General features: G+C 56.4%; 1 protein-coding gene across 1 annotated transcript; it reads left to right on the top strand.

The window, feature by feature from the left end:
* The first annotated feature begins 452 nt into the window (after positions 1–452).
* On the top strand, positions 453–19460 carry NOP14 (NOP14 nucleolar protein). Its single transcript, XM_047718675.1, has 18 exons — positions 453–725; positions 3418–3552; positions 4024–4165; positions 6264–6406; positions 6863–6997; positions 7763–7885; positions 8599–8730; positions 9481–9748; positions 10620–10750; positions 11284–11369; positions 12373–12508; positions 14351–14452; positions 15073–15226; positions 16525–16684; positions 18195–18342; positions 18855–18973; positions 19047–19202; positions 19332–19460. The coding sequence occupies exons 1-18, from the start codon at positions 531–533 to the stop codon at positions 19429–19431; spliced, it is 2565 nt and encodes an 854-aa protein (XP_047574631.1). The 5' UTR covers positions 453–530; the 3' UTR covers positions 19432–19460.
* Positions 19461–19811: the final 351 nt, after the last annotated feature.

Raw genomic sequence — 19811 nt, 5'->3', positions numbered from 1 at the left:
GCCGGGGCCCGGGCTCTCGTCCGCATCGCTCGCGCCTGGCACGGGCAACTTGCTCCTCGGAGCCCGGCTCCCGGGCCGCCCGGAGTCTCCGCCGAGCCCCACCTCAGGGAGGGCTCCCCGGCCGCGCCTGCGCCGTGCCCCGGCGGCGGCGGCTGCTACTGCTGCCGCCGCCGCCGCCGCCTACCCCCACCGCGGCCGGCTCCCTCCAACGGCTTCCCAGAAGAGAGAACCGAGCACTGCCCTCGTCGCCGCGCCCTGAGGCGGGTGAGGCGCAGCGAGGCGCTGCACGGGGCACATCCGCTCCCAGAAGGCCGCGCGCAGAGAGGGGGCGGTGCGTCGGGAGAGCGTGGCCTGCTGGGAGTTGTAGTCGTTCGCCTACAGACGCGTAGGCTGGCCTGCGGGCTGCGTGCACTCACGGCGGCTCTTTGGCTATCGCGAGACGAGGACGGGGAGGTGCCCCGGGGCGACCCGCATTTCCGGCGGCGGTGCGCCCAGTGGCCGGCAGAGTGTGGCTGCGGGGCGGGGGCGCCATGGGCAAGGCCAGGCCGGCGGCGGCGCGCAAGAGGGGAGCCGAGGCGCCGGCGGGGGCGCAGGGCGGCCGAGCGAGGCCCAACCCCAACCCGTTTGAGGTGAAGGTGAACCGACAGAAGTTTCCGGTGCTGGGCAGGAAGGCGCGCCACGCCGTGGGGCAGCCCGGTGTGTCGCGCGCGCGGGCCGTGCACAAGGTGAGGGTCGGGGGTCGCGCCGCTAGGACCGGCGGGGGCGCGTGCCTGGCCGGGACACTGCGTCCCGCGGGCGGAGCGCGAGTCCCGGGTCTCCCCCTGGCGAGCTGCAGGGAGCCGGCCCGGGAAACGGCGCTAGGTGGGCACGCGGCGCGCGTGTGCTCCCGGCCTCCGGGCCCCGGCGCGGGGCGCCCGTGCGCGCCTCCTGCAGCCGTCCCTGCCGGGGCGTGCAGCCTCTGGTCGGGCGGCCGCTCATCCTTGTCTTCGCAGGGGAGGGAGGTCACGGATGTGGGGGGACGAGGGCGTCTCTCTTTCCGAGCGCAGCAGCGTGTCCCGCGCGTGGGGACCGAAATGCCACGTTCCGTGCTTTCGGTCCCCGAGTATCCCGCGCCTTTCGGGCTGCGTTCAGACGGCACTCCGTGTGCGGCCTCCGAGACGTGGTCTTCGGTGTGACAGTGTTAGTTGTTGCCGTGGGGAAGACACATAGTATCCTACAGAAAACATCAGGGTGCGGGGGGAAGTTGGGGCACGGCAGGACCTGCGCGTTTCCCAGGGTCTCAGCGAAGGGCGAGGCTTGCCCTGAGTTTGAATGTGAAGCTAGAAGCTCCCTCCCTCTTAGCTGCTAGGAGATGGAGGTCAGTGAAGACCGGACCCCAGCCTAACGGGGCCTGCTATCCCTGTTCTGCCATCAGGGCGCTGTCCAAACCTTCTAACTGAACCTGCTCTCATCCTTACTGCAAGGAGCTGACAAGATGAACTTATGGGGGTGCTGATGAGGCCCCGAGGGCACACTCCAGGGCAGCCACCAGGGACCTGGCCACATGGGCTCTAGAGGGGCCCCATTTGTTTCCACCAGCTAAGCGTGTTTTCTCAGTTCTAGAGCTCAGATGATAATACCTATCCTTTCCCTAACGGTCACTGTAAGGTTAAGTGGCGCATTGAGTCCCTACTGGGTGATATATAAACAACTGGCTTTTATTCTTAAATTTCTCAGCTTGTCCTTCTCAGACCCCTTGACGATCTGGGCACAACCTGTTGTGCCTCTTGCAACTCAGTTTGTCCAAAAAGTCCTGTCTTGTCCCCCCCCATATCCCCCAGGGGCCAGCACTAGTCACCACGTCTGCTACTTTCCCAAGCCTTACAGCCCAAACAGGGCAGCTTGCTCATGCCTGTAGTACCGGACGGAGTCACCTCGGTGCCCTGTTCAAAGGCCTGCAGTGAATGGCCTGGAGGCAGGTGTTGGTGCCTCCTCTGATCCCTGTGCTTTGGCGGCTCAAGTCAGAAGGTAGGATAGGAAGATCAGAAACTCCTTCATAGAGGGAGTCACACTCGAGATCAGAAGGGTGAGCAAAATGCCAGAGGTGGAGACGAAGGCACACTGTCCCCTGTCACGGAGTGTGTGGCACAGCATGGGTTGGGAGAACTCAGCTGTGCTGAGGGTACTCAGGTTGTCTATGCAGTTGGAGCGTGCTGTGTGCATCAGAACACACAGGGTGGCAAGGTGGGCCTGGTCTTCTCGACGGTGACCATCCCTCAGAATCAAATGCACTGTCCCATGTGTCTTCTGGTGGCACTGGGCGGCAGCTGTGTGCACAGCAAGACTGTGGGTGCGGGTCCCAGAGCCATCTTGGGGTGACTGGGCCTCACTTTCCATTCTCATACCAGCAGTGAGGTAAGCCGAGTTGATGTGTCTGTCATCCCTCCCAACGGCACAGCTGTTGTACCAAGAAGCACACAGTTGCTCTTATGAGGGGAGTACTGGTATTATCCCTTTTTACACATGAGAAAATGGGAGACAAGGAGCCGTTCCAGGATTTTAGGATTTTCATCAGGTCGGGAGTGGGGAAGCCGAGCTCAAAACCCACACTTGAGTGTGTAACACACAGCAGTACCTGTGCCCAGCTCTGTCTGGAGCCATCTTGTGTAAATTCTTGTGATCCCGTAGCAACAGCCAGCAGGAAGGTGAGGGCTCTGGAGTCAGAGAGGCTAGGTCCCCGCCTCCAGAGTCCGAGCTATCATACTCATGACTGTACCTTCTAGGCCTCACATGAATGAATGACCACGAAAATGCTGTGGGTAGTGGTTTGGGGTCGCAGTAACCTTTAGCAAGTAGGCAGATTTGCAGACCTGGAATCCCAGAGGAGCAAGGACTGACTGTATACAAAAGAAGACATTCATGTGACAAAGAGAAAATAAGCGATCTTACTATAGTCTCTGTGTCTAATTGGTCAGGACGTTGTAGTTGACATGTATGGCGTCCTTTCCGCCTCCTCGTTCGTTTCCCTTCCTCTCGGCTAGAACTTGATGAGCTCCTCTGGCCTCTCTACCTGGCGGAGCGACTTCTCTGTGCTCATCGTTTGGCTTTCTTGAAGTTGCTGCTGTTTTTCTTTCACCTCTAGTTCTGGGCACAGAAGTCCCAAGGTGTGCCCCAGAGAGCCCCCTAAGCTCCAGACACAGTCCTCTCTGCCTTCATTGTACGGGGGCAACCCCACTTCCTCAGTAACTGAAAACCATCTTTCCAGCCAGTAGATTAGCCCTTTCTTTGACTGTTGGTGTCAGTGGCATCTTACAGTTCACTGGAGCAACCATGTGTCCCCTGTGGGAGCAGTTTCTCTGTAGGGACCAAGATCGCCAAGCCATCGGAGCTCAAAGTTGCCAGGACCTGTGCGAGATTTTTCTGTGATCTCTTTTCCAGCGTACCCAGACATTACTGAAGGAGTACAAGGAAAGGGACAAGTCCAACGTGTTCACAGATAAGCGCTATGGGGAGTACAGTAGCACCATGAGCCCAGAGGAGAAGATGATGAAGAGGTTTGCCCTGGAGCAGCAGGTGTGCAGGACAACGGGAGGGGGTCTGAGGCCGCCGTTGCTCATGGAAGTCCAGCACAAGCAGGCGGTTGCCCTGTCATTCACTTACACTCACGTGGGCACACCCCCCACGAGGTACAGTGTGCGTGCTGCTCCTTGTCTGCCACCAGCCGGGTGGAGAAGTGTCGTGACTCGAGGACACAGTGGTGATGTGTCCTGAGTTCTAGACTGACGTGCAGCCCCTGGCTTGGTCGGGTGGAGAGCCAGTCAATGGTGGAACACTGGCAGGATTTAGCCATGGCTCAGGCTGGCCCCTGAATGGTTTACCTCCTGTGGGCTCTGTTTATCTTTGGAACATTGCTCAAATGACCCAGAAAGTCTGATGTGCTTGGGCTACATTGTCACGTTATAGAAACAGTGGGAAAATAACGGGGTTTTGCTATTAAACAGATATGGAAATTTTAGGAAGCTGATTTTTCTCTTCTTCTGTCAGCGGCAACATGAGAAAAAAAGCATCTACAACCTAAACGAAGATGAAGAATTAACTCATTATGGCCAGTCTTTGGCAGACATCGAGAAGCATAATGACATTGTCGATAGTGACAGCGACACTGAGGAACGTGGAACACTGTCTGGTACGGGCTGGGAGCAAGGGTACAGTCTGCTAGTTCTGTCCTCTGTGGTGCCTTTCTCTCTGTATGGCTCATTGTTTGAGGGTTGTTTTTTTTTTTTGGTGCGTGCTTACCTGTTAAATGTGGTCACTTGGACGGTCCTAACTCACTATGATGAAGGTAGGCGCTTAGTACCTTCGTGTTGACAAGCTGGTCTTCACAAGGCAACTGGCCTTGGGCTTATCAGCATGAGAGGCTGTGATTTCCAGGTGACTGGGGGGTCAGGCTCCATGTGTTCCCATTGTTGGGTCTGGGGGCTCAACTGTTCCGTAGAGAGTCTCTGGCATCCTTTGATTCTGATTATGAGCTCTTCAAAACCCAAGTAACTTAGAAAAGCTCTTACTTTTGAATGTGTGTGTATTTACTGTAACTTTACAAATAAATCAATAGGAAACACATATTTTGTCCAGCTGTGTGATGCGGTGACCTCCCCTAGAGTAGGAGAGGTTCATCGGAAAGGTTGACCCTGTCAGGTAGCTCTTACCTCGTGATGGAGGTGTGCGAGGGATCAGAGGCTTCCCAGGGTTTCAGCTGGAGCACCTAATGATGTAGGACTGCCAGTTACCGAGATGGGCTACACTGTGACACACACTGGCTTTGGGCAGCTTGAAATGCCATCCAACATCTGGGGAAGGTCTCATAGAAGCTGCTGCCTTAGGGGTGGGAGGAAAAGAGCAGGCCACTGCTGAGTCCTGGAGCTCAGGGGCAAGCCATGTGGCAAGAGCCTTTCCAGAAGGGTGTGGGAAGGGGGCTGAGCTGCTGCCAGGAGGAGCCGTGGGAACTTGTGAGTCCACCCCAGGGGGGTGGCAGGAAGCCAAGGGGAGTGATGGAAGAGCTGGGGAGAGTGAGGACTGAAGGCAAGGGTTTCAGGAGCCATGGAGGGGGAGGGTGGTCAGGAGCACCTGGGTAGGAGAGAAACCCAATAGAACAAGAAAAGTTGATTTGGGACAAAGGCAGTTGAGTTGCTCAGGTCGTTTCCTTGAGTAGCTGGGAAGGGACAGCCCAGACATTTGAGCCCTAGGGCTGCTCTAGGGGGCAGAGCAGGGGGAGCTGAGAGCTGGTGGGAGTGGAGCACCCTGGCCCTGGTGACTCACTGCCAGACGGCCTCGAGAGCCTGCCGGGAGTCAGCGGTTCTGTACACTGGCCTCTCCTTCCTGCACACATGTCATCTGCGCAGGTGTGGCTGGGAGCAGGGGCAGGGCTGTGGGTCCTGCTCTGGGAAACCGGCCCTAATGTTCTGCTTCTGTTCCTGGCAGATTTGGGGAAAATGGCTCCCCACGTTAGCCTCTGTTTTCTCATCTGAGGTGCTGGGTTTTTTAAGGTTTCTGTCCATTCCTGAGTTGATGATTCCCATAGCATTTTCTCTCTTCTGCCACATAACGGGGCCAACTAAACGTCATGGCTCTGGCTGCGGCCCCAGCTTCCCGACCTTAGGCTTAGGCTCTGAGCCTTGCCCGAGCAGGCGTGAAGGATGTTGGTTCTCACATGGCCCGATCCTGGGCACTCCATCCTGAGACTTGGACTCCAGCTTGTTTTACTGTGCTTGCTGACTGTGAGATTCAAACGCAGCGAGCAAGTAGATCCTTGGTGTTTCCAGGCATCGGGTCACGGTCAGGGGCTATTTGATGGCTCTGAGTTTTCTCAGGGTGGTTCATCCTATGGATTTCTTGTCTCTTTTTTTTTTTTTTTTTTTTTTTTTAGGTTTTTGTTTTGTTTTCTTTTTTAATTTATTTATTCATGAGAGACAGGGCGGCAGAGGGGGAAGCAGGCTCTCCACGGGGCAGGGAACCCGATGAAGGACTTGATCCCAGGACCCTGGGATCATGACCCAAACTGAAAGCAGTTACTTAACAACTGAGCCACCCGGACGCCTGCGTTCTGGGGATTTCTTAAGTGCCCCTGTGCCTGGGGTCTCGTGCAGCCACGTTACGGCAGAATTGGTTCTTGCAGGTGGAGTTGGTTCTCAGATCTGCCCCTGGGTAGACGTTGGCAGACCAGTGCAGGAACTGGTTTGGGCACCAGCACCAGCTTCACAGACGCCTTTTCTGCTCTTGGTCCCCAGCCGAGCTGACCGCTGCCCATTTCGGAGGTGGTGGCGGGCTACTTCATAAGAAGACCCCGCAGCAGCAAGGAGAAGAGGGGGAGAAGCCGAGGTCACGCAGAGAACTCATTGAAGAGCTCATTGCCAAGTCCAAGCAGGAGAAGGTGCGTTAGTGCTCCCGGCACTCTGCCCAGGGATCCTCCCCGAAACAGCTCCGGGGCTGCTTTTCTTTGTGTGTGTCTAGGTTGTATTTAACATCTTCTGTGACCTTAGTAGAAGCATTTGCTTTGGATAGGACTATTTTGAATTTCATCTTGTATATACTTCTCATAGTCTGTTGTGTTTTGGGGCTGGGGGTGTCTTTGGTGGGTTGGTTTTATATGTTGATGTGTATGCCTGTCTTTGATCAGCAGCAAACCTCGATGCTCAGAGCATCGAGATGGCCAGTTGATAGCAGGGACTCAGCTCTGTGTGATGAGATTCTGTAGCTCCACTCTTCTGAGATCCTCCTCTCTCGGGCTCTCTGTTCTGCTGCTACATTATGCATAGACTGGCGAGCAAGGCTTCTTGCTCGCAGCCCCGCTCCGGCAGCACGCCTCACGTCTGTACTCTCTCTGCAGAGGGAGAGACAGGCACAACGGGAAGGTGCTCTGGAGCTCACGGAGAAGCTGGACCAAGACTGGAAAGAAATCCAGACTCTCCTGGCACACAGAACTCCCAAGTCTGAGAACAAGGATAAGAAGGAGCGACCCAAGGTGGGTATCAAGCAGACTGGTCCTTTCTCTGGAGGAAAGGTGGAGACCGGCGTCCCTTCAGGCCTGTTCCTTGACGTGGATAGCCGCCCTCCTTTTCTTAGTTCCTGTGTTTTCCTGTGAGCATTCATGGAGTTTCTGGAACCGAGTGGTGTCCGTGTAGAGCTGGGCAGAAAGAGGCTTCAGCATCTCCGCCCGGATAACTAAACTAAAGAAAATGTTCTTGGTAGGAGCAGTCCTTCAAGGGGAGGGCTTCTTCAGATGGTGTTTGGCTTTTCCAGTTACATGTCCACATGGCCATATGTACGGTTACTGAGTTTTCCCTCCGGACAGTGGGCAGCTCCTACCACTTTAGTCTAAATTGTTGAAAAGTGGCATTCAGCTATGTGTCTGGCTTTTAGGAAGTATGTGGGATTTCATCAGATGGCCATGTCATGTGGCCAGCTGTCCACCTTTGTGGGCCACGGACACTGTTGCTGCCACATTTACCCCAGCCTGTTTTGTGGGCTGCTTGCCTAATGAGCAATGTTTAGTTTTGTTAAAGCAGGCATGGTTTGAGAATTGTCCAGGAGTGGAAAATCCTCTCTGACCTTAAAGGGTTCTGTAGACTGATGAAAACAGTTTTCTTTCAAGTAGGAAAGACTTGGTTACCGTCTGGCTCCCACCAGCGTGGTGTCCGCACGTTACTGGATATGCAAGAAGCTGCCTGTGCAAATTGTTAAAAATAAAAAACAACCAGAAGCAAAAAGTTTCTTCTTTCTGCCATAGCCTGATGCATATGACATGATGGTTCGCGAGCTGGGCTTTGAGATGAAGGCCCAGCCCTCTAACCGGATGAAGTCAGAAGAGGAGCTGGCCAAGGAGGAGCAGGAGCGGCTTCAGCAGCTGGAGGTGCGGGTGTGACCGTGACCTTGACCGTGGGGCCCGGCACCACTCAGGCCTGCGGGATCTGGGTTTGAGGCCTTTCCTCTCTGTTTTTGAGGTGGGCTGCAGATGTGCTGTTTTATCAAAGGAATCTTCTTAGACTTTTTAAAATTTATAAAGTTTCTTTTTCTCTAAATTCCATTTTTTATTCTAAAAGCAAAAAAATGGCAGATGATACCCAGATATACCAAATAAGAAATGAATGCTCTGATTCTTTTATCTAAAAACAGCTGCTAACAGTACAGTGCACGGTCTTCTCAACTGATTTTCTGTGCCTTAAAGGGCTTTTAAATTTTTGTTGCATTAGAACAAAAATGAACATTGACATGCTGTTCTGTCTTGGGCCCTGTAGTCCAGCGCCACTGGGGCCTCTTCTTGGCTGGCAGCCTGTGTGCAGACAGCTGCGTGGTTGAGCCCCCACCCTCACCCCCATGGCCATGCAGCGGGGAGTGAGGTCCACTCGGCTTGGGGCTGGACAGACTGTAGACGCGCAGGCTTGCCTTCTGATGCCCAGACGCACTTGTGCCATGATGCTTCCGTTTGTGTGCGGTAGGAGGTGTTGCGTGTGATGCTTCCATAGTCCCCACACACGAGGGAGAGGCAGGCTTGGAACCCCGGCCCGGCGATGGTGGGAGGGCAGGGCCAGTGGGCCTCTCGCAGTGTGCTTCCTTCTTGCCCAGGCTGCACGGCTACGGAGAATGCATGGCGAGGATGAGGGCAGCCAGGCTAGGAAACCGAAGCACCTGTCCGCGGATGACTTAAATGACGGCTTCGTTCTGGACAAAGATGACAGGCGCCTACTGTCCTACATGGTAAGGGGTTTGCCTTTGCCAGCTGGCTTGCTCTCTGAATTCAGAAGCTGTTTCTGGAATCTGAACAGCTCATCGTGGTGGAGTGGGTCTGTGAGAATACCCGTGCGGTCTGCATCTGGGAGTGCCCGGCTGGTCCAATCCCGCACCCATGGGCAGGCTGCCTGGATGGATCGTCACGTGCCGACATTGGCTTCCTTCGCTTGTAAGCCTGTGGTTATTTGCAGGCTCAGCACGGCTGTTGAGGGAGCTGGTAAAATAATGGAGTTCCTAGAACTCCGTGAGATCGTTGCCCTTCCACCTTTGGAGAGAGTCAGCCTGGTTTCAGGGCAGGAGGCTAGGAGGAGGCCAGGTGTGCTGAGCTGAGGAGGTTGCGAGGGGCTGGGTGCTCACAGAATACTGGGGCACTTGGCAGGAGAGCGTAGCCACAGGTGACCCCCAGGTGCTGAGGTACTGCCACCTCTGGGTATAGTCCCAATGTCCGGAAGCCCCTGCATACGCTGGACCCCATGGCCACCAGGGCGCCTGCCACACCTTGGGTCCCTGCTGCTCTATGGCAGAAACTGACCCCGGCCCAGAGGCCTGGCAGTAGGAATCGGAGCTGTTTCCCGGCCTGCTTGCCCTGAGGCCCCGGAGCACGCCGCTGGGCATGGAGCCAGCGCAGAGGGCAGGGACAGCTCTCGGCACTCGTGCTCCTCATGTGTGCAACATTCCCGGGGTACTGAGGCCTGGGGTCCCCTTGTTCTGCTCTAGGATGGGAAGATGAGCATTGAGGAAGAGCAAAGCAGGGAAGCCGGTGATGATGAGAGTGAAGAGGAGCAGGGTGAAGACCTGAGTGAGGAGGACCCAGAGAACAGCAGTGACCCAGATGGGCACTCAGACCTGGAATCGGACATGGGCAGTGAGGAGGACTGTGGGCGGCCCAGCGGAGAGCCCCAGCAGGCCCCAGGGGAAGGGACGACAAGCATTGGTCACAGAGCTCGAGAAGCTGCCAGAAACCAGCTGCCCTATACGTTTGCAGGTAGACAAACACTGGGTTTTCTTTTGTGCTGGGATGACCTCGATGACCTGGCGACAAGTCGGCCTCACTGAGGCCAAGTCTGTGGGGACCGAGGGTGTGCTTCTGAGCACATGACTGTGTGCCCACCTATGATGTATGGGCTTGTGATGGGCACAGTCCTGCTCAGCAGTGTCTGGCCAGAGTGTTTGCCAGCCTGTGTTGACTACGGATAGTTTCGTGGGCCAGCAGGAGGGGGAGGACAACACACACCTTTCCACTGGAGGTCGTTGTGCTCTTTCCGTGGCCAACCTTTTGTGGTGGAAATGTGGCTGCCATGGAGAGCGGGGGTGGGGCTTGGGAGATGGGGGAGTCACCTGTGAGGAGGCTTCCTGTGTGCCAAACCTGGACACTCATTTGGCCGCATAACCCCTTAGAGTAAACATTGTATGTTGTGTGGTCTGGTGTGCGGAGAAGAATCCGGTTCTAGCAAGTGTCCTAAACTGTCCCGTGGCTCACGGCCACCTCCCGAGGCTGGCTTTTTCGGGCGTGTGCTGCGATCGGTGGGAGTCTGGGGGTGGTGACAGCACTCTGCCACGTGGTTCCTGCCAGCTCCTTCTGAGCGAGTGAGGACACTAAACCCCATACCTGCTGCCTTTTCACTGATCCACAGTGGCCCATTCTGCTGCACCTCGCCCCTGGGACCCTCCGGAGCACACCTTAGATCCGCAATCGGCGGTCATGGTAGGAGAAGGTGTCTGTAGGACACACCTGAAATTGTCTCGTGGCAAAATGACATCACCCCTGTTCTGTTTCGTTTTTAAGCTCTCTGTTAACAGAAACATGGCTCTTTCCTTAGATGTTAACTGTGGAGTGTGTTCTGTGTTTTTGACAGCCCCTGAGTCCTACGAGGAACTGAAATCTTTATTATCGGGAAGGACAAGGGAGGAGCAGCTTGTGGTGGTGGAGAGAATTCAGACCTGCAACCATCCAAGTCTTGCTGTGGGAAACAAAGCAAAACTGGAAGTAGGTGGTGTGCGCGGCGAGTGTCAGGGCAGCCCCCACCCCCATCTGTGTGTCCAGGTGTGTGCGCCCCAGCCCCCTGCGGCCATGCCCCAGCCCTCTGCGGCCGCGAGTGCCCAGTGGTGACCCTGCCCTGGGTCCTGGAGGAGGCGCTGTTGCCCTTGACTCACAGGTGAGGAGATCAAGGCCTGGGCATGTGGCTCACATGGCCTCAGGCGGGAGAGGAGGACGTGGAACGTGCCTTTTCTTCACAACAAGTGCTGCCCATTCACGGCTGAGGCGCAGGGCTGGGCATGCTCTTGGTTTGCCCAAGGACCTGGGCGCTCTCTGCCATTGTGCAGAAGCCTGTGCCCCAGGCCCTTCTGCTGACCCGCCCATCCTGGTGCGGGTCCAGCTTCTTGACCTGCGCTCCGCATAATGCTCCCGTTGGTGGCCCAAGACACGTGCACACGTGTCGGCCAAAATGTGGGGGACAGCACCTGTGGTTTTGTTCTGGGGGTGGGCGCTGAGCTCTGCTCTGGATCCTTGTTCTGCAGAAATTATTCGGCTTCCTTTTGGAGTACATTGGAGATTTGGCTACAGACGACCCACCTAACCTCCAAGTGATTGATAAATTGGTTGTGTAAGTAGCAGTGGTGGGTTAACTAGACCGCCGGGCTGAGCTGAACGGCTCTGTCCCTAGTTACAGTCGTAAAACTACGTCTCAGAGTTAGGCTGACCTTGTAGACAGGCTGCACGGTATACACTAGCTACAGGCTTTCGGTAATGACGGTCCCCTCTGAGTGGTGAGTGTGCTGCCCCTGCCCCCCGCCCCGGGCCCTGGGGACGGACACGCCGTTAACTACAAACGGGTCGGCTTCATGCTTGTTCGTGCTGTTTGAGGCTTATTTTGTGTTTCATTTGCCAATGAAACGTCAGCTCTGGTCGGACAGGCCGGGTATTTGGGACACAGGGTAGGCTGTGTCCTGGAGTTGCCCAGAAACCCGCCCGCTCCAGGTCCACACTTCAGGGGAAACCTGTCAGGCTGGTGCTGTGAGTGACAGGGAGGCCAGCCCCCTGGTCTTCTGTCCCCACCCTATCCAGGGACAGCTGAGCCTTCACTGCACTGGGACCCCTGTGAAAGCAGAGACGGGAGCATGGCTCCTGGCCCTGGGTTGGCTGGAGGGAGGGTTAGTGAGCACAGGAGCTAGAGGGGCCCATCTGGGGCTAGCCACACACTGTATACCCCACGTCCCGGTGCCACCTTCTGCCGGTACCACAGCGCTTGGGAGGAACTGCTGTGCTCCTGTGGGTGGCACCTTGGACCCGTTCCCTGAGTCTGGCTCAGAGAACATGCTCCTTACGGCCTTAGGCTTGTGCTGTCGCTACTGAGAAGCTGGACTTTCTGGGAGATGGCAGAAGTACAAGTGGTGTTCTGAAACAAACACTAGCAGGAGCGTTCTCTGGATCGCCCAGCAGGGCAACCAGACCAATGAGGGGAGACGGGTGCATCCAGGGCCTTCCGTGCTCACTTGCTCAGCCAGCAGGTGATGTCACAGAACATGGTGAACTTGAGGTTTGGGGGCATTCTTGATGATTTCGTTACCTGAGGTCATTTTCCTCTGACCCATGTTTCTGGTTAACAGGCAGTTATATAACCTCTGCCAAATGTTTCCTGACTCCGCAAGCGACTCTATAAAATTCGTCCTGCGAGATGCCATGCACGAGATGGAAGGGGCCATTGAGGCCAGAGGCCGGGCGGCGTTTCCAGGCCTGGATGTGGTGAGCAGGGGCTTGGTCTCGGGCCTTAGGGGCCGGTGCTGTCGGCTGGCCAGAAGAGGGCCGGCTGAGTGGAAGTCGCATGGTTTGGTAGGTTTGCCATGCCCTTGAGCTTCCAGACTGAGCTGGAGAACAGACTGGAACAAGGTGGGAAGGATTGTCTACCCCCGAACGAGTCATGGGAATGTGTTTCACTGCTGTGACGCGGTGGGAATGGGGCCGTGCTCAGCCTTCGTGGTGAAGAGGCTTTAGGGCAAACAGAACGGGTCTGTGTTCGGAAGGACCGAGCCCATGCCCTGGCTCTGCTGTGGCCCCATGGAGACATCCAAGCACCTCTGGGGCTCTAACAGCCCCATGGCAGCTGCGGGCCACCTCATTGGCGTCCATGACCACGAAGAAACATTTGCCCAGTCTGTTCTGTGTTTTAGGATTTCTGCGGAAATGAAGAGCAGTGATTAACAGAAGCTTAAAAATACAGGGTCTGTGCTCCTGGTTTTAGTGCTCCTCCCCTACAACCCAAGTGGGATCTGAGCCAATGTCCAGGAGCCCCAGCCCCTGGCAGACACCCCTGTGTAACAGCGGACACCCGCTGCAGAGACCACATGGCAGGACCCTTCCGGTTCCTCAGACAAGCTGTGTGGACCTGTGTCCTTGTCTGTGAGCGGGGCTGGGGTCGCAGTAAACGCCTCCCATGTCATGACTGTTACGGCCCAGATGCAGCACTCAGTACACAGGCTGTTGCTATCACAACAGCTCCCTGAGCAGACACTCGGTCCACTGCTGGTGACGCGAGGAGCAGGCGCTGCTTTCTACTCTGCCATCCTGTGCCTGTGTCTCCTGGAGTCCCGGCGGGGGGCAGCATGGGGGACTTGGCAGAATGCCCCCCCCAGCAGGTCTGTGGCCGATCCTGGAGCCCCTGCCGGGAGCAGGAAGGAAAAGTTGGGGGTTCCTGGTGTCCCTCATGAGCTCACAGTGGCCCAGTGCTGGGGTCTGGGAGGGTTTCTTGGGGCATTTGGACCAGATGGAGGGTGTGCAAAACCTACTAACCCAGGTGCCTGTCTGTGAAGCAGCCTCTCTTGTGCCTCCTGGGGGGGCGTGGTCCCCAGAGAGTGTCATCTTCCAAGCCGGCACTGTTCTTGAACAGAGAGAGCTGGGAAGAGAGCACGAGCAGGGGGAGCAGCAGAGGGAGAAGCGGAGAGATCCGCTGCGGGGCTGGATCCCAGAACCCTGAGATCAGGACCTGAGCCAAAGGCAGACGCCCAGCCATCTGAGCAGGAGCGCTGCCGTGTGTAGCCTCACTTGTCATTTGCGTCCTAGTTGTGTGGGCCTAGTTGTGGGCCACGTTGGCTCCTTGGGGCCGTGCTGAGCCCAGCGCAGCGGGGGGACTCAAGGGTCCACGGAGGGAGCGTGTCCTTCCCTTTCTATCGCATGTCTGCACCCCTGCCTGGAGCCCACGGCCTCCCCAGCAGCTTCACCAGCGGCCTGGCATCTCTCTTCTTGTGGGGAAAGTAAACGGGTCCGGGCCAGGGCTTCAGCCTACATTTCCCTGAGCGGGAGCCAAGCCCAGGAAGGTCCCGTGTCTGAGGAAATGGGTGTCTGTGAGCGGTTCTCACCACATCTGCCCGTTGCTGTTTGGGTGTCCTCCGTGCTCGGCGGGCGTTCCGGCAGAGTCCGGCGTGTGTGTGCGTGTGCATGTGCACCTGTGAGAATGGGCGTGCCCCACCTGTGCAGGGTGGGGGCCGTGGCCCCTCCCCGGGAGGGTCCAGACCTCTTTGTCCTATGCCATCAAAAGGCCATGTTTTAAACTTCGCTCTCCCTAATGTGTGTGGTGACATGGTCTTTCAGCTCGTGTATTTGAAAATCGCCGGGATGTTGTTTCCAACCTCCGACCTTCGGCACCCTGTGGTGACCCCCGCACTGGTATGCATGAGCCAGCTGCTCACCAAGGTACATCCGTGCGGGTGCATGGCCAGGGACCTGTGAGGGAGAGCCCAGGAGTGGCCCCAGACGAGGTCATAAAGGGGGTGACACCAAAAAGAGCCCTTGGAGTTAGTGGTGACACGCTGGGTCTCACATGGGCTCTATTCCCCTTTTGGCTTAAAAAGACTGAGTAGCGGCGCTTTGCAGGCTGGCGGTGGGTCAGTGGGATGGGGCCTCGCTCTTCACCAGGGGTTTTCTGTTTTGTTTTGTTTTTAAGATTTTATTTATTTACATTATTTAAGATTTTATTTATTTATTTATCTCTCTGACAGAGATCACAAGTAGGCAGAGGGGGAGGGGGAAGCAGGCTCCTTGCTGAACTGAGAGCCCAATGCAGGACTCAATCCCAGGACCCTGAGACCATGACCTGAGCTGAAGGCTGAGGCTTAACCCACTGAGCCACCCAGGCGCCTCTCTTCACCGGGTTTAATCCCGCTTAGCCCCACTGTGGCGAGGGCCAGTGCTTCCTCTGTGCAGGGACAGCTCTGGGGCCACGGACCTCAGCCAGGATGCCAGCTTGTGTAGCTAGCACGGCCTTCTGGGACCTTCTCCCTGACCACTGACCACAGCCTATGCTCCCTTGCCAGTGCCCTGTCCTGTCTCTCCAAGACGTGGTGAAGGGCCTGTTCGTGTGCTGTGTGTTCCTGGATTACATGTCCTTGTCTCGGAGGTTCATTCCTGAGCTTGTGAATTTCCTCCTTGGAATCCTTTACATCGCATTGCCGAACAAGCGTGGCCGCAGTGAGTTGTTCTGAAGCCCCGCTATCCAGGGTTGTGGCCTCTCTGTGGCTGGCTGGACACCCCTGCACCCAAGGGAACCGGGGCCCCACTGTTCCCGCTGCCATAGTCACCAGCGGCCACATACGGCATGGACCCCAGAGACCGAGGCTTACTGTCAAAAATACATGGAACAGATGTTTTATATTGATTCTGTGTTGAAATGACATTTTTATATTTGGGGTTAGATGAGCATATCATTAAGATCTTTTCTTTTGTTTTTGGGCCACAAGAACATTTGTGCTCCCTCTGTGTGGTCCACATTTCTAGTGTGCAGCCCAGTCTACGTAGTTTCTAGAGTGCTGGGAATTTTAGAAGGCGTGCCCCTCAGAAGCTGTATTGTAAGGAGAAGGAGTTTTAGCGTCTGCTGGCCTTCTGGGCTGTGCTAGTCTTGGCTCCCTGCCCCCTCTCACAGTGCCCGTAACACTGACCCCCCACTGCTCCCCTCTCGGGTGGTCTAGGTGCCCCCCGGGCTCCGCCTCTTCCTCCGCATCCTCAGGACCACCTTTCCTGCCCTGATCGATCGATCATCCGTCATATCTCACTCCCATCTGATGCCACCGTGTAGACCATAACGCCTGCCATGCGGACTGCCTCACCAGTGCCAAATGCACAACCCCAGACACGCTATCCTGCTTTCCCTTCGTGACGTCGTAGGCAGACCCTTGCATGCAGCTGCTGCACCCGGACTGCACGGACCCCCTTGCCATGTGCTCCTGTGTGCTGGGCCTGGGCCTGGGCCTGGAGAGGCGCGGACTCGCCCGGGGGACCTGTTGGGAGATGGCCACAGCTCAAGGCACAGTGGACACTGCAGTGGGGGGCAGGCAGTGGGTCCCTTCCCTTTGCCCCACTGCCACTGGCTTTGCTGTGCCCGGTATACAGGCCAGCCGCACCCATTGCCTCGATTGCTCTTCTGGGTGGTGACGGGGTTCTGTCCACTGTGCCAGCGTTCATCCTCTGGGACAGGCCTTCTCTGACTGGGTTCACTGTGTGCCATCTGCTCCCGCTCTCCCCCTTTTCCCACCGCGTTGCTTTCTGATACTCCGTCTCCTGGATGCGGTCTACTGCCTGTCTCCCCAACAAGGTCAGGGATCTAGGCAGTTGCCCTTGTCACCCCTGCAGGAGCTATAACCCCACCTCTGTGTAGTCAACACGGTGAGAGTGTCTGAAGTGAGTCTTCTAACGGCCTCATCACGCACAGCCTGCCCTGTGAGCCGTGATGCTCAGAGGCCATCTTTGTCCTTGTCCCGCTTGGACTTCAGGTTACACTCTGGTGCACCCTTTCAGAGCATCTGGGAAGAACTCGGAGTTGCTCGTGGTTTCTGATGAAGAGGACAAAGCCACGTGGCAGAGGAGAGGCCTGTCCCTCCACTGGGCCTGCGGACTGAAGGCCCAGAATAAGACGGAGGCCAACCACACCAGGTAGGTGCTGGGGAGCCTGCTGCGCCAGGGAGGGCATGCTCAGGGCTGGGCCAGCTTGGAGCTGGAGACAGCTGGGCCCCGGAGGATGCACCAGTGTGGCATGTGCAGGTGGTACGGTCTGATACGGAGGAAATCCCAAAGATGAGAAAAAAGCTGTTGGATCTAATAAACTAATGCAGTGAAATCGCAGAGTACAAAGTCAACAAAAAATCAGCTGCGTTTCTATACACAGTGAGCAGATGAAAAGGAAACTTAGAGAATTTTATTTACAATAGCATCAAAAAGAATAAAACATGGGAATTAAATACCAGGAAGGAAAAGATAATTGACATTACAAGACATGGCGGACACTATTAAGGAAGGCTTTGAGTGCAAGGGGACAGCCCATGTTTGTGGATCAGAGGACTCCCCTCCAGACACCATCACAGTGGGGACTGGGTTTCAGTGTGTAAATTGGGTGGGGAGGGCACACACATTCAGTGCACAGGAGGGCTGGGGCTTTTTGTCAGAAGTCCTTTGGTTCTGTAATTTTTTTTTAATTATGGATTATTTGACATATTCTTGTGTTGTGGTAAAACAACAGAAGGTGTACCGTTTTCACTGTGAAGCCAGCGGTGGAGTGGAATCCAGTATGTCTACACCCTGGTGCGGACACCACCACCGTTCACAACCAGAAGTTGTCATTCCTAGGACAAATTGTGTACTGGTCTCCCACTCCCTCCCTGACCCCTGGCACCCGGTCTGCCTTCGGCCTCTAGCCTCTGGATCCTTCGGGGACCTCCTAGAAGTGGGATCACAGTGTCTTTTCTCTCGTGGTTGGCGTATTTCACATTACAGTGCCGTGTCCTCCGGGTTCATCAGGCGGGGGCAGGTGTCAGAATGTCTTTACTGTTTAAGGCTGGATAACATTCCCTCGTGTGAATGGACCACGTTTTGCTCATCTGTCCATCTGTCTACAGAACTTGGGTGTTTCCATTTTAGCTGCCATAAATGTGGGGTGCAGGCATCTCTTTGAGGCCCTTTTCATTCTTTGGGTACCAACTGAGCAGAATTGTGGGGTCACGTGGTAGTTCTAGATTTCATTTTTCTGAGGACTCCCCCATGCTGTTTTTCAGGCAGCACCCTGTTACTTTACAGGGCCAGTTGCTCCCCATCCTCCCAACATCCATTACTTTGTTTCATGTGTTGAACAGCAGGGCATGGGTGGAGTGTCAACTCCATGCGGTTGTAGTTTACATTTCCCCAAAGCCGAGTGGTGCCAAGTGTCCGGTCGGGTCTGCAGCTGTATTTCCCTTGGTGACTCTCTCTGCTCAGGGACACGGGGCAGCTGTCCTGCCCAACCCCACGCTATGCATGTACTCCAGCCCGTGGTAGGTTTGTCAGAGCTGTGTGTTGGGGGTTGTGGTTTTTGCCGAGAGGATAGACTGTGGCAATGTCGGAATGAAACAAGCTGGTCCCCTTCCTGCCTCTGGGCCTGAAGCTGGGTGTCACCCCCCCCACCCCCCCGCAGACTGTCCTGCCTGGCTGTGTGTTTGGCTCTGGTGAAGGGCTGCGCGCAGTTCTACAGCTCGCTGCCGTCCTTCTACGCCATTGTGAGGCCGCTGCGAGCCCTGCTGATGGAGCACCTGGCCAGCCGTAGTCATCCCCCAGAGCTCCAGGTGAGGCCTCCGCCCCTCGGTCCTGTGTGCCAGCTTGGCCACCCCCACAAGTGGGGAGCAGGTTAGGGGGTAGGTTGTCTGGAGGGGTGGCTCTAGAAATGCCCATGGGAGATGATGGAAGTGGGATAACTGAGAAGAAGTGACTTGTCCTGGACGGGGTCTTGCTTGGTGCCGGTGGTTTGGCCGCCCGAGGTAGAGTTAAGGCTCCCCTGTGTGTGTCCATAGGGGTGGGTCCCTCGTGCCCATGGTGACAAATTTCTCTGGGGAAGGAGAGTCCATAGAGTCTGCTGGTGCTGAAGCAGGCCTGAGTGCCCAGAGAGGTTTCTAGAAGGGTCTTGGGCATCTGTTGTCCTGCCAGCAGGAAGTGTGCCCAGGGGTGTAAGCGGGGCCCTGTCTGCACAGCAGTGGGGCTTCCTCGCAGCCAGGGCTTGGCTGCGCCCGCGTTCAACCCAGGAGGCCAGAAGGCCTCATGTCAGCCAGGCCTGCAACAGCCTCCACGTCCCTGGTTGCAGGAACTGTGCCAGAGCGTGCTGGCCAACCTAGAGGAACCGGAGCCCCGCTGCCGGCCACTGGTCTGTGCAAAGAGCAAGCCCGAGCCTCTGAAGCTCTTCACCCCCCGGCTGGTCAAAGTGTGAGTGTCGGGCTGGTGGGGGGTGGGGGCAAGGAGAGGGGCCTGGGCCTCCTGACACTGGCTCTCTCCTCAGCCTGGAGTTTGGGAGGAAACAGGGAAGCAGCAAGGAGGAACAGGAGCGAAGGAGGCTGATCCACAAGCACAAGCGTGAATTTAAAGGGGCCGTGCGGGAGATCCGCAGGGACAACCAGTTCCTGGCCCGGATGCAGCTCTCCGAGATCCTGGAGCGGTGAGTGGGGGCTGGGGGTCCAGACTGGGGCCGTGTGCACTGGCTTGCATGGATGTCAGCCGCTGGTGGGTCACGCAGGTAAAAATGCCAAGGTGAATGTAAAAATGGGGTTCTTTCTCTTTTTTTAAGGGATGCGGAAAGAAAGCGGAAAGTGAAACAGCTTTTTAATAGTCTGGCCACACAGGAAGGTGAATGGAAGGCTCTGAAAAGGAAAAAGTTCAAAAAATAAATAGTGGCCCAATGAGGCACTGAACGGAATAAAGGCTGTCTTCTCCTGCGTGCAGAGGCGCCTCCAGACAATCGGAAGGTCTGTCGGGGTAACATTCAGTGAGGCAGGTGACTGGAGGCCCGGCCCTCCCCAGGCCCGTGGAGGAGGCCAACATCTCAGGCTTGAGGCCCACTGACCGGCCTTGCATGGTGGCGCCGGTGCCTGAGGTCGTGCGCTGGCCACAGCAGTGACCAGAGGGATTGTGGGGGTGGCCAGAATGGATGTGGGGCCCTGGGCGACAGGGTGACCTGACGATGGTGGGGAGAATGGGGAGTGCGATCTTGGACAAGTTGACGGGTGTTGTAACTCAAGATGCAGAGTACCAGGTCGGAGTGTCCCCG

Source organism: Lutra lutra, chromosome 2, assembly GCF_902655055.1.
Source record: "Lutra lutra chromosome 2, mLutLut1.2, whole genome shotgun sequence".
NCBI lineage: Eukaryota > Metazoa > Chordata > Mammalia > Carnivora > Mustelidae > Lutra > Lutra lutra.
The sequence above is the reverse complement of the archived record's forward strand: the minus strand, read 5'-3'. Positions and strand labels throughout refer to the sequence as shown.

Excerpts from the sequence above, each read along its gene's own strand:
- NOP14 (XM_047718675.1), top strand. The coding sequence starts at position 531 with ATGGGCAAGGCCAGGCCGGCGGCGGCGCGCAAGAGGGGAGCCGAGGCG. Across the intron at positions 9,749-10,619 it reads GCTGCCCTATACGTTTGCAG|CCCCTGAGTCCTACGAGGAA; the intron begins GTAGACAAACAC and ends TGTTTTTGACAG. Across the intron at positions 11,370-12,372 it reads GTGATTGATAAATTGGTTGT|GCAGTTATATAACCTCTGCC; the intron begins GTAAGTAGCAGT and ends TCTGGTTAACAG.